General features: G+C 37.1%; 1 protein-coding gene across 2 annotated transcripts in view; it reads right to left on the bottom strand.

Annotated features, from left to right (window-relative positions):
• ACSL1 (acyl-CoA synthetase long chain family member 1) overlaps nt 1–14,630 on the bottom strand; it is a 67,082-nt gene that overhangs the window by 10,433 nt on the left and 42,019 nt on the right. The window contains exons 8-15 of one of the 2 annotated variants that reach the window (XM_089525383.1): nt 13,333–13,365; nt 13,168–13,219; nt 12,949–13,022; nt 10,712–10,789; nt 4,301–4,435; nt 3,979–4,113; nt 1,770–1,865; nt 757–829 (exon numbers count right to left, since the gene is read on the bottom strand). In XM_089525383.1, coding sequence (XP_089381509.1) covers nt 757–829; nt 1,770–1,865; nt 3,979–4,113; nt 4,301–4,435; nt 10,712–10,789; nt 12,949–13,022; nt 13,168–13,219; nt 13,333–13,365 — 676 coding nt within the window. Of the gene's footprint in view, nt 1–756; nt 830–1,769; nt 1,866–3,978; nt 4,114–4,300; nt 4,436–10,582; nt 10,661–10,711; nt 10,790–12,948; nt 13,023–13,167; nt 13,220–13,332; nt 13,366–14,630 lie in introns of both variants that reach the window. The other variant, XM_089525384.1, reaches the window with a different exon arrangement.

Raw genomic sequence — 14,630 nt, 5'->3', positions numbered from 1 at the left:
GCTGCATATGGCTCCCTAAGTTGCATTTTGCCTACGCCTGAACCACAATTTCTCACATTGGTCCTGCATCTGGATGTCAAACTAAAACTAGGAGGACAAGACACCTTTATTCCCAGGCCTCTTAAAAGCTACTCTCAGTATTCCTAAAAGATCATTCGCTTTCTGTAACTAAGACATAATAACAATATACAATTCAATTTATGTACGGACACCACTGTCTATATAACTCTCAGTCCATGCAAGACTTTTCACAGAGACATAAATCTCTAAAAAGGGCCAGTCTTCTCATCAGGTATAGATTCTCTTGTACTCAGATGATGATCGGTGCTCCATCACAAGGCTTTAAAACATGAGATAGCTAATCATCTTTTTCTCACACACATAATTAACAATTGCTTGGTTAGACTTGCCCAGTCATTTGTGACAAGAATTATCTCTAGGGAAATGAAGGGAACACAGAATATTTTAAAGACTACATTTCCCACCATCCTCGCCCAACATGGACAATGGTCAGGGGATAGTGTCAGTGGGAGACCAACATCTGGAAACACATGGTTGGGAATCACTGGACTAGCATAACCTAACTATAAGATTCAATTATCCTGTTCAGTCACATACTGACAATTGTTAAGAATTGCTTCCCAAGTAATATGTTTATATTTCTGGACTACTTCAGAAGGACTACTCCATACATGAGAGAATATGCTATCTTATCTTATTTTAAAATGCTGTAAAACTAAGTTACAAAAGCCCTACCAGCAGTCCAGTCACCAGGTAAAGTCAGGGTGCATCCAGCAGTGCATTCTGTCTGTCCATAGCCTTCATAGAACTGTTAAGCAGGATATACAAGTCAATCAATGTAACTTTTCCATCAGGATCTCTTATCTGCTACAAAACTATTTTGCTGTTTCTATAACACAGGAACAGAAGAAAATCTCCAGGATCTCCTTGTGCAAAATTCCTGTACATATATTGCACTCTGTGTACTGCAGTCATCCAGTTTTTCCAGCTATAAATAACTTCTAGTAAGAATTTCAATTTATGCAGTAATTCATAGAGAATAGGTTCTAGTGAGTAATCAACTCAAGTTTGACAGTTTCTCTAGGTCCAGTGAACAGATGCCCAGATTTTTTTTAATATTTTCTATTAATATTTTCTGATATAGTCCTGAAGCTTAGTTGTAAATATACAACTTCTGATTCAACACTGTAATCAAGCTGAAAACAATAAATGATAGAACTATCAACCTCTCTATCACAGGTGCATCTGATACAGGTATACAGGTGCCATGGTACCAACTATGCACGGTAGGGATTATTGAATTCTAATACGTTGATTGGGAAGGTAAGTTCATATGTGAACAACCAGAATTTCTGTGAAATTGCTTTTATGTTTAAAAGCTTAGAACCAGCAGTTATTTTAAAACCATCTTCTATTACGGAAGAACTAGACACTCCAAGTGGCACTCAGCATCCTTCAAATACTAACTGCAAGAGCAAAGTGAAAGTTCCTCATGACCAGATTTTCACTCCTCCTCAACACTGCACAATGTGAGCATGCAATTCAGTTCCCTTCCTTGCTCTTGCCCCATCGGTTATGGAAAGTTGTTGTTGCTGCTGTTGTTAAGGCTGGAATTTTATTGTTTGTTATTTGAACTTATGGCTGTGAACAAAGTATGACATTCATAGTTTTGACATAAAAAGCTTTATAGTAACTTTATAAAAGGACAGGGTACACTGATTGGCAACCTGAGCACAGTCCAATCTTACCTGACAACCAAGGGCTGCTCTTAGGAATGTCAGCACATTTGCAGAAACAGGAGCTGCTCCCGTAATCATAAGCCTGACTTTGCCTCCCAGGTTTGCCTAAAGAGAAAAGAAAAAAGGGGCCCATGATATTTTTACTTCAAGAACAGTGAGTGTTTCCTGACAGGTTATAACTGCTTGCAGGAGAAGAGAGTATTCAATGCATGAAAGTCCACTTATAATCACAGAAATACGATGTGATATTTAAATTAATCTGCTTTTCAAAACCACAGAATCCAAACCACAACAGTGAAGAGGTTTTTTTTGTTTGTTTGTTTCATCTGTTATCCAAATCAAGTGTTATCCAAATCAAGTGGTCTTTGCTATGATCCTCAGAAAAAGCAGCCTTAGATATGAGGGTCTTGTACAGCTTGTGGCATCTAGTATTTTCCTACCAAATTGGGTGGGTGACACACACACACAAGAATTAATGTATGCTGTAGTATGGAAGGAGAATCAAGAGTGAAATACAAAACAATACAAAAACAAAATACCAGTTCTATTTGTAAGAAATTAACTTATGTGGGAAATAAGGATCATTTCTCTCACACACACGCTCATATATTCAATACAATATACAATATCAGCAAATTATAACTGATTGAGATGATAACTGATAACTATATAAGGGCCTACAACATGGGTTACTTTCTAAATATTAAGAGCTCTGTACAGCAGGCTAAAAATGATCTAATAAATTGAAGAAAAAGCTTCAGATCTGAATACATGACACTACGTGGTCTTGTTTCACAAGATTTTAATGCATTAATATTCTATCCAGAATTACTAGGCCATTTCCAGAAATGAGCAATACAAGCATCAAAACCCATTCATGCAACAATTATACAAAGCAGTTTGCCACACCCAAGTTTCTATGTCTCTTGATGGGTACTCTTTGTACACCATCAAAAGGTTCTAAAGAAGAAGAGGAGGAAAAAGCAAGTGGCTTCGAAGGGAAAGTAATAGAGAAGGGGGAAATGGAAAGACGGAAATAGCTGAAGGTCATTGCCAAATAGACTGTTAAACATTAAGGCTGTACAGTTAAATGATGAGTAGGTATGTATTGATATGTGTATGTATTCATATTATGATGGTAATCCTGTTGATAATGCATGTTGTGGCGATTTATGATTGTTGTATTGATTTTAAAATATTTAATAAAAACAATTTTAAAAAGGTTCTAAAGAATACAACTAATTACAGCCATGTGTTTTTGGTGTCACTATATGAAGTATTCAGAAGTTGAACTGCAGATAGGAGGTGGTTGCAGATGCAAATCATTCCTTACATCAAGGATGTCTCTTGAAAGTCAGCAAGTTAGGGAGAAGGGTGCTATCTCAGTTCTTCTTGATAAGAGTTTTCAAAGTGAAACATTCAAACATGCATTTTCCCCAGATTACAATCCACACTGAGACTCTAGAACCGAGAGTGGTCAACTATGGGAGGGGGTAATTCCTCCTTGACCTACCCCAAGGCTGTACTCCCCCCAATTATGTGCCAAAATAGCTTTATTTTTCTTCAAAGACCCTCTCAAAATGGAAAATAGAAATAATGCTGTGTCACTTTCTGAAACCATTTTGAGAAGGACCTTGGTGAAAATAAAAGTATTGGGTGTGGGTGTTTATAGGGGAACAGTAAGCATTTTTTGGGTATATTTTTATGTGTCTGGGTCCCTTCGATGCAGTTTTCATTTAAAAATCCCCCCCTCAATTATGTTTTAAAAAATCAGTTGGGTAGTTGGGGGCTTGGAAGGTTTCAGGGGCCACAAAAGAGGGTTTCAGGGCCACATGCCAACTGTGGGCTAGACTTTCCCCATCTTTTGTCTACATAACTGTGTCATGTTATGAGAGATCCTTAAAAAAGGATTGTTCAGAATGGGACTATAGTTCAGTGTTTTTCATGCAGAATGTCAAGATTTGTTCCCAGAACCTACAGGCAGAGGTAAGGAAAAACCTGGAGAGATGCTACCAATTGGATTAAATAATACTGAACTAGACAGAGAAATAATCTGAACTGGTTTAAAACATCTTCTTATGTTCTAAAAATTAAAATTTTAAAAAATGCGATGCACAGTCAAAACCAAACTATTTCCATTTGGGACATTATTTTCCATTAGAGACTGATTATCTAAGTAGAAGTCCAGAAATTTTGAAAACAACAAAGCTATAATTACCTGTATTTTACGGAAAATCATTTTATCCCATAGGCTATTATTTCTAATTATGCCACTTCTGAGTTCTGCCTCTTTCCTTCTGGAAGCAAAGTCCAGTATCCATCGTTTAAATGAAGTGTTTGCTTGGCCAAAGATCTAGAAAAAAGAAGACAATTTTATTATATTTGTAAACAGTATGGATCCTCCCGAACTTATGAAAACTGGTCATTAACTAAGTCCTTGTCACAGCATACACACCATATATGCTCTAAGACACAGGCAGGTCCAATGGGTGTTCTGAACTTTAGAGACTGACACTGATTGACTCAGTTCACGGACTTACTTTGTCAAACATTCTGTTCAACAGCCTTGGAACAACTGGAAATATTGTGGGCTGCAAAGTCTTTAAATCATCCATAAGCAGCCTGATGTCTCCCTGAAAAAATCCTATTCGAGCTCCATGGCAGAGAACCACACACTGTAGAAAAAGACCATAATAGAAAATTAAAAACAAAACAATATGAACAATACAAAAGCATCCAATTGAGGCATGTCTCATTAAGTGTCCTTCTACCACCATTTCCCCACAGAAGACAATGAACACTCTTTCCTGACTACCTTGGTCCACATAATATTGTGTATCTAGTTAGCAAACACCAGAGATCTATAAATCCCATGCTAGCTGGTTCAGTTAGTTCACAGAACTCCTACATGTTTCTTTCTCTTCTGTAGTAAATATGTAAGAATGGCACACCTTTCTGCATGGCTACACAGGACTACAATATCTGGCATTTTTCCTGGACTGCAACATAACTAGATATGAAGCAAGATACAGTTGGGATCAAAGTCTACAGTATACAGCCCCATCTGGATAGGTTGTCTTCTCTCCTGAGCTGTAGACTCAGCATGTAAACGGATCAGAGGGCAGTGGTAGCCAGGAGTGTTCTTTTCTCCCCTAAATCTGTCTGGAAGGCCAGTTGTATGGCATCTAATATTTCTCTTGCTCCATGCCATACATACAACAACAACTACATAAAATAGAGCATTAACATTACATAAAGTAAATTAAAAAGAGAGAACCAGATTTTCTTTTTGGAGGAGGGGGAGAACTACAAATAGATAAAAAGAGAAAGAAGAAAGAAAGAGAGAAAAAAGGAAGTGACTTCCAATCTTCATTGTTGTTAACTGCTCACAAGTCAACCCCAAGTCATGGTGACTCTGTGGTAGAGGCATCTCCAAGCCCCACTATCCTCCACTGCTCTGCTTAGGTCTTGCAGATTCAGACCTGTGACTTCCCTAATTAAGTCTATCCATTTAGCATATGGTCTTCCCTTCTTTCTACTTCCCTCTACCTTTCCTAGCATTATTGTCCTTTCTAATGAATCATGCCTTCTCATCATGTGGCCAAAGTACAACAGCCTCAATTTGATCATCTAGGCTTCCAGGGAGACTTCAGGCTTGATCTGTTCAAGGACCCATTTGTTTGTCTTTTTGGCTGTCCACAGAATCCTCAGCACTTTTCTACAGCACCACATCTCCAATGAACTGGTTTTCTTTTCATCCGCTTTCTTCTTTGTCCAGCTCTCGCATCCATACATGGTGATGGGGAATACAATGGCTTGTATGATTCTAACTTTAGTGCTCGGTTGTATATCTTTACATTTTAAGATCTTTTCTAGTTCTTTCATAGCTGCCCTTCTCATCCCTAGGCTTCTTCTGATTTCTTGACTGCAGTCTTGGCTCTGATGAATGTTTGTTCTAAGGTAAGGGAACTCTTTTATTATCCCATTTTCCTCTTTGTCTAGGTTGAATTTATGTAGATCCTCCTTGGTCATTATTTCTGTTTAAGTTCCAGTTTTCATCCTTTTCCTTAGGTATTTACAAATAAACCACTCATGATCATATCCCTTCTAGTTATCCAACCCCACCAAGACACATATAACACAATCTTTCAAGTAATTTCTTAAATCAACTAACCTAATTTTGAAAGCAGTATGTATTGCTGGTTGAGGATTTAGTGTAAAAGCACTTCCTTTACACTAAATCCTCATCCAGCAATACACACTGATTAATATCTGAAATCCATTTAAATCCATCCTTATTTCTTTACTGTGTCATAGTTTAAATTTCATCCTTGGTTTCTTGCCAAACCTTTTCAAATGTTCTAACTGGATATCAATCATCAAATTACATACAATTTAGAGAGTAAACATCCTTCCATTAACAATAATCTTCCAGATCGTCTTATTCCCCCATCCCCATTTTCTTTCTTTCCTGAAATCTATATAAGAACTAAATGACTCTGTCCTCCCTATGTCCAATATTGTTAATCTCCTCTCTGTGGTTTCCAATAGACCCGGTGTTCTCCCCTGGTGTTTCCTGACTCACTTAAAAATCTACAAAATGGCTATAAATTTTCCTCTGATTTTTTCTTTGCAATCCAAGCTGTCACCTCAGCCAACCCCCTCCATTCAAAATCCAGTTGCTTCTTCCATTTCTCTGACTTCATTTGTATCCTCTATCAGGCTAAAGTGCAATCTCAAGTTAATTTTAAAGTTCCTAAAATCAATTTCTCCTGTATCGTCTGTCAAATTGCTTGATCACGTTCATCTTCTGGGGGCTGCATCTTTGCCATCCTTCTACTGAATAGAATCTTGGTATATAAAGATTTAACACATACTTTTTTCTCTACAGTGACTCCTTTGGATAACACAGCCTAGCATTTAGTTTCTTTTGTTACTGTGACTGTTTTCAATAAGAAACCAGATAAAACAAATCCAGTTTTCCATAACAAACTGATCTTTCCTTTACTCCATTTTTTCTTGGAAAAAATACTTACAAAAACAACCAGTCTTCCAACTTTAAAAAACCACTTAAATATTTTTATATTACGGTACTCTTTATCCATTTGTGTGCTTTTTATATTTTATTTTTCCAGTCACAATTTTATAAGACTTTCTGGTTTCTGTTTTAAAAGTTATCAAAAATAGTCCTTAAGATCCCCATATTAGTATAGAAAGCAGAAAACTCACCTGAGTATTAATATCCCCAGTGGGTTGAAAATTTCTTTCTCTCAAATAAATATGTAGGGGCGTATCAACATTATAAAAATAATGCAATTTGACACCACTTTAACTGCCATGGCTCCATCTTATAGAATTGTGGACTTTGTAGTTTTGTGAGGCACCAGCAGTCTTTGGCAGAGGCTAAAGACCTTGTAAAACTACAAATTCCAGGATTCTGTAGGGTGGAGCTACAGCATGTGAAGTGGTTTCAAAATCCATTATTTCTAGTGTAGATGCATCTGTAGAAAAGAAAGAAGTACAACTGCTGGCTTAAAGGCTTGCATACAGAAGCACAAGTATTGATGTAAACTTCCCGTGGTCCCTACGACTTCACTCATGGCTGAGTGTTGTGGTCCATTTGCTTGATCAGTTTCTCGGAACTTAAGGAGCTCTCCCTGTCTTTGGGAAGAGAATCAACAACCAGAACTTGCCTCTGAACCAGTGATATTTGTCTCTGCAACCCCCCTCTTCCATGAAGTAATGTGAAGATGCCATACCCAGAAGTCAATTAAGATTCTCTCTCAAGAGAACTTGTTACTCCACAGGTTCTCTGCAGATCCGTTTCTTTCTTTTCAGATGCAGTTCAAAAAGCTTCTCCTTGGTTGCCTCTTCCTTTGGGTTCTGAAATTCATAGTTTCTTCTTGGCGGTGGCCAACAGATGTCTGTAGTGACTGGATGGTGGCTTCTCCAGGTTTCCATGCTGTCCCATGAACAATCCTAACTAACTGGTGCAAGGGAGGAGGCAGTGAAGGACAGCAAGCCACTTACAAACTTGTCTGGGTTGTTAAAAGGTTCTCATGACTTTCCTGGTGTTGCCTGGATGCTGATCAGGCCAGCTATAGCAGCTGCTCAGAGACAAGCTGCTTTTCTAGCTTTGCTAGAGGGGGTTTCACTACCTAACAAGAGTTTGAGCTGGCCCTTCCTTTTCCCCTGCTCAAATTCTCAGCCAGCTGTTAAGAGGTTACTCAGTATACAGTTACCCCTTGTTTTTGCAGAGGATCCATCCCCCCCACCCAGGTGAAAATGGAAAATTGCCAATATTCAACCCCCATTGACTTTAATGGCAGAACATGTCCCATTTTGTCCCCCTCGGTTTGCAAAAATGGAGGGGCAACTGTATCTATAATGGAAAATGATAATAACTGCCTCTCAAATTATTTGAGTACAACTATTAGCTGAATTTCTCCAGCCATTTTAAAAATGTTTTTAAACATAAGTCTTCTTAATGGAGATGCAAACGTGTTTTGAAAGCCTGGGTTGCACCTAGTTTTCTGGAAGCCATGCCAGATGGTATTTATTGCTAACACAAAGTTTCACATTCTTTGATATGCTGCTCTTTTAATAGGCATTTTAATGGTTTTACCATATTTTACAGTGTTCTAGAATTTTTTTAAAAAACATAATTATACAGATGGCTTGCTGTGGATGCACTATTGCTGATCATCCGGCATGGGAGATGCATCCTGTTCCTTGCTTGGTTGAAACATTTCTGTTCTGAATGGAGGGCTTTCCTGTTTGCCTAGGCTTTACCAGGTGGGCCAACAGGCCTGAAGCCAATGCTCACAGTTTTATAGTAGCAGCCTGAACACCTCTTCCACAACAACTTATTCTTTTAACAAGGGAACCATTACATTTTATAAAAAGAAAATCTGTAACACTAGAATATTCTCAGCAAGACAGTTAGATGTTACTATGACTAACCCAAGTCAATTTGCTTTATTTCCTGAAAGTAAGCACACTTCCTGAAGGTAAGTCACATGTATTAAGAAGTCAGTGGAGCTTAGAAAGCTTGCAACATGTATTTTGTGAATTTTGGTTGTCCCAATAAAGGTATCACTGTTTTGTGGGTTTTGGATGTTATTGTTCTTTGTTACATGGCCAACACAGCTACCCCTGGATATTTTTCCTGAAGGTAAGGTACAGGAACATATTAGCCAGCTGAAATGGCTTAAAAAAGCATTAGCATCTGACAAACCGCAAAAACATACGCACAAGAAGCTTTGTTGCTTTTGCTGGAACAAACTAAAACAATTACCTCTCTGGAAATTAGTCAGCTATGTTATACTTATCAAAACCAAGACAAGGATGGGGAACAGGCACAGAATATTACAGTATGTTTGTTTCTAGTTGTTTGTTTTTCTGTGCATAAGAACACTATTTCTTTTGTTTTTAAAAGACAAAATTTTGAGGGAACATTTTAAGAAAAATGTATCAGAATCTTGTTATCATCTATACACAGATTCATATCTACTTTTCCCTCTATGACAATTTTCAGCCACCATTTGGGATGCTAATCTTTCAATCTTATTCAGTATGTATGCGATTAATACAAGCCTTTTCAGGAATAGTTACAATTTTAGTGTAACTTGTATGTAAACATTCAATGCATGTATTTCTGGTCTCACAGGTTTCAATATGTAACTGTTCATATTAATAAGATGAAGAAACTAGATAACAGTAAAAACTTCAGAGTTTGTTTGCATAGCTTAATGCATCCTTCTTAGCTCTGGTGAGATCAGAAAAATCAGATGTAAGAAAATGATGAAGAATAATATGAAACTGTAAGATTCTTTATCATAAAGGTCTATGCATACAACATGTTCATAAATTATATGCACAGAGAACAAATAGCCTAAGAGAATAACCAAATTAAGATGAAAGCTGAGGCAGGCCTGCTACAAACTTATTTTGAGTGAAATCTCATTTAGGTTTTGCATCTGCCTTAGCTTTGGAGCATTTCAGAGGTGACCAAAACGGTGAAGGGTCTGGAAACCATACCCTATGAGGACAGACTTAGGGAGCTGGACATGTTTAGCCTGGAGAAGAGAAGATTAAGAGGTAATATGATAGCCATGTTTAAATATTTGAAGGGGTGTCACATTGAGGATGGACCAAGCTTGTTTTCTGCAGCCCCAGAAAGTAGGGCCTGGAGCAATGGATTCAAACTACAGGAACAGAGATCTATCTCAACATTAGGAAGAACTTCCTGACAGTAAGAGCTGTTTAACAGTAGAACACGCTCCCTCAGAGTGTGGTGGAGTCTCTTTCCCTGGAGGTTTTTAAACAGAGGTTGGATGGCCATCTGTCAAGGGTGCTTTGATTGTGCCTTCCTGCATGGTAGAATGGGGTCAGACTGGATGGCCCTTGTGGTCCTTCCAACTTTGATTCTTCGATTATATGAAAACATTCATTTATTTCTCCATCTAAAATGATTCCAGAGTTTAGAAGTTTTTAATTTTGAGTGAAATAAAAATTACACAAAAATTGTTTAGTAAATAGTGCTGTATTATTTTATCTCTATATTATTTAATATGAGAGGTTTATTTTACCAGAAATAGGGAAGAAAAGCAAATTCATACAAAATTTTGGAGTTTAGTTAGCCTTTCACACAAGCTCTGATCCCGAGATGCTTCGGTACTATGATTCTACAACTATCCCCAACAAATATTGTCACCTTCTAGGTCTTAATCATTTCTTTAAGCTACATTTAGTAGGCATGGGTTTACTTACTTGTTGTGTGTAGATTTACAAATATTGCTGCCCTCCCAGAAGGGACTTACCTGAACTATTCTTTCAAACATATGTGCAAGAGGCAAAAAGGAAATGTGTGTGTCGCCAGGATTCACTAAAATGCCACTCTGCAAAAGAGGAGACTATTTAATAGCTACAGAAAACATGCAAATGCCTACCTCCACAACTCTTTCAAACATGTGGGCGAGGGGCAAGAAGGAGATTAAGGTATCTTCTGCAGAAGGAAACACTGCTTTCTGTCAGCAAAAGCAACAGCAAGAAGAAGGAAACAGAAATTCATTAGGAAAGATTAAGATAATATAATGCAAGAATCAATAGCTGAATCTCTCAACTGTATGGCAATCTTCTTGCAGCTAAAACATTAATTTTATAAAAATTTGGGGTTGAATGTTTTCACTGATATTTTTATTGCCCATGTTGAGATGCCCTTCAGCTTGCAAAAACATTCCCTGCTTTATTCCCCATGCAGTAGAGGCTTTTGTTTTCATGTCATTTTAAAAACATAATTATATGTGATCACCAAAGCCAGTAGAAGAATGTAAAAGACATCAGATTAAGCTGGTTAGTATGTATCACTTTCTATGCCCCATGGAACAATTATGTCGCCAAACATTTTGTATGTCCAGTCTGTACAAACTATTTAAACTGAACTGATATGACTGTGTGAGAAGTCAACATTTTAGCCCTCTGGACTAGGGTGGCAGACTTCATTAACAATGCTCCAGTACAGTGGATAGAGTAGGTTACATATGGTTTAATATGAGCAACTGAAAAGAGTATCTTTAATACTGTGATCCTGCCAACTTGAGTGTACTATAACAATGATAACTTAGAAAACTAAATACTACCTTGATAGAATTCTAAAGATTTCAGCATCCGATCCTTGAGTTGTGTGAAACTCATGTGCTTCTTATATTCTAAAAGAATATAATCTAGAGCAGGGGTTCTCAACCTTTTTGACTCACACAGACCTGATTTCTATGGTGGAGCCCCTACCCTATGTCTTACAAGTTAAAGGTGTTTAGGAGTATATATAAGAATATATTCTTATCCTTTAATTTCATTCGATTTTTATATCTTTCATTTTCCTGGAGTAGCCACGGAGCACGGAAGTACATGCACAAGTTGGGAACCTCTTTTCAAGAGTAGCTGCTTAGATCACAGTCCATTTCTGTTTTTAGACTGTAAGTATCATCATGTTAATCTCAGGACAGGACTAAGGTAGTACTGAATGTTGTGTGTGGAAACTGAGCTAGAATTTTGACAACCCCTGCTTTTAAATAAACAGTCTTTTATAGCTGACCAAAGTTTTCATGTCTGATCTTGTGTTACTGATAACAATACTGTAATAGTCAGCAAGAACATCTTATCAACTGAAAAACTGGACAGGAGCATTCAAAGCAAGAAGCTAAAATGAAGTCATTCCTTGCATCCACAGAGGACCTAGACTCTCAGTGCATGAGATGCACAAGCAGGGGGCGGAGAATTAAACAAAATGCATCAAAGCAGTTTAAGCAACTTTAAGACAGGATGCTTAAACTAAATATGCCTCCCAGAAAGCAGACTGTTTCCAAAAGATAAAAAATGAATCCTCTCTTTAAATTAATTCCATTTAGCAAATACACAGAACTGTGGTATTTTCTGAAGACTAAATCCAGATATTTTTCTGTAAATGTCCTATTTGCAAGTTGTTTAAATCAGCTTTTGTCTTTCCTTCCACTCAACAATCACAACCTTAAATCAACTGGATAAAAACAACAGTTTTTAAGTAGAGCTGCAACATTGGACACAGTTACAGAATTAATACCTTGTGGCAAACTGGAAAGCACAAATAAATTAACATGCCAGGAAGAAACTGGGGGGTCTAAGTTATGGACAAACATTGGGAATTTGACTGTATCAGGCTAAAATGTCACCTCAGGAACACATTCTGAGTGATCTTAAATAAGATATTCCAAGCACATCCATATTCTGCAGTAGAAACAGTGAAATATTGTGCTGGGCTTATACTATAAAAATACATATTACAACATGATCGAGCATTAGTATACTAAGTGCTGAGGAAAGCCTATATCCTGTTAAGAAATTTAGCAGACACACTATAATACATGTTCCAGTACAACTTTCTGAATTACACCAAGTGAATTTATATGAACCTCTAGTACAAAGTGTGTAAAAAGTTGTAACATAATGTAGCTTAATCCACAAAGTAGAATATTATAACCTTTTAAAAATATTAGACTCATTATTAAAGCTAAAGGTTATACTACAATACTGAACATTTTTTACACTTTTTTGCAAAGTTAAAAATGTGCGCCACACTTGATTTGAGTGCTTCTTTTCAAAATGAGCTATGTTCCAAAATCTTCTTAGTTTTTCAATTAGTAAACATTACCTCCGTAGCTTTCACAAATGCTGACATATTGCTCACTATATTTTGGTGAGTAATCATTGCTCCTTTGGGGTTTCCTAAAGATAAAAAATAAATGCACAGTAGTGAAAACCCATAGACATCAAGTTATTAGACTCACGAGAACACATGTACCAAACATTTCTAAATGACAGAATATAAAATTAATAGTTAAGTAGTTCGTTTCCTTGTAAGAAAAAATACCTGTAGTTCCACTGGTGAAACAGATTATGGCTAGGTCTTCTGGTTTAGGAACCTAACAACAAGAGATTAATCACTAGTTATTCTGATTTTTAATTAAAGATTTAATTGAAGAATTAAAGATTTTAGACTCTTGGTCTTATATACTAGAAACTGCATGATACTTACTACAGGTTTGTGTTTGTGAGCTCTTCCCAATGCCTTTAAAAAAAGAGAGGAAATGGCAAGTAAATCAGAAATCTAATAATCATTTTCATAATTTCCAGAACTTTCACTGTAAATCCTTCCAGGGAATGCACCAAACACAACTTTTCATTAACTAGCTTCCATTGAAGATCAATTCTGTTTGGACAAGAAACATGTTATCCATCTACAGTAGTTTCATTGCCTGGATTGCCCTTACATTCTTTTTAACAAGAAAAGCAGGTTTTCACTTCAAAAAGGATTAGCAAAATAATGCAAGTTCAAGTTTTTGAAGCCAGACAAGCATCACAGTTTGTACTAACGACGTTTGCAAAAGGTTATGATCTGTAGGGAACAAAATCTACTGCACTCAGGGAAGACCTAGTTAACTCTTCTATTTCCAGCACAGTAAATTAGGTTTGCTCAGATGCAACTTATTCAACTCAAGACAAATCTAAGGGAGAATTAAATGTATTCTTGCCTGTTTATATTAAACTTTATTTTGGTACAAGTTTGGAGAAAGTATCAGAAGCACACAAGATTCTCAATGGCGAACTTTTTAAATTATTACTTTCATGTTCTTTTACTAATAAAAAACACCTTCATACTAAAGAGTAGAGCACTTGGCAATGCCTAGCCTATAATTCAGCTTGATAAGTACGGAAGCAATAAAAGTTTTCTTATACCATTCTAAATATGTGTATGTTTACATGCGTGCGTCCCCTGTTGACTTATGGTGACCCCATGAATTTCATAGGGTTTTCTTAGATAAGGAATACTTAGAGATGGTTTTACCGGTTCTTCCTTTGAAATATAGCCTACAACACCTGGTATTCATTGGTGGGCTCTCATCCAAGTACTAACCAGTGCTGTCCCTGCTTAGTTTTCAAGATCAAACAGGAATTGACGCCTTTAGGTTATTTAGGCTCTTCATTGCTCTTTTAACAGAACATCTCCTAGCTTCAATTTTCTGAAGGCGCTGAAGCAAAGGTAGGAACAGTTAAGAAATGAAAAAGTTGTACAGTCTGCCCGTGCCATCTGCAGGCTTGCCATCCGTGGACTTGAGCTCACATGGACAGCATGCCTAGGGGAACAAAATGATGTACATGCCTCACCATGTGCAGGAGTGCACTGCCATTAAAATCAATAGGAATTGAAGTCCTGCGTTTTTTCACATATGTTGGGGGGGGGGAGGTCCAGAATGGATCACTGTAATATGTCTTGCACTAATCAGAACTTTGGAATCCAATATTAAAGTAAACAACTGTGCTAATTAGGAGACA

Source organism: Sceloporus occidentalis, unplaced genomic scaffold, assembly GCF_023333645.1.
Source record: "Sceloporus occidentalis isolate IW3139 unplaced genomic scaffold, rSceOcc1.0.p SCAF_5, whole genome shotgun sequence".
Taxonomy (NCBI): domain Eukaryota; kingdom Metazoa; phylum Chordata; class Lepidosauria; order Squamata; family Phrynosomatidae; genus Sceloporus; species Sceloporus occidentalis.
The sequence above is the reverse complement of the archived record's forward strand: the minus strand, read 5'-3'. Positions and strand labels throughout refer to the sequence as shown.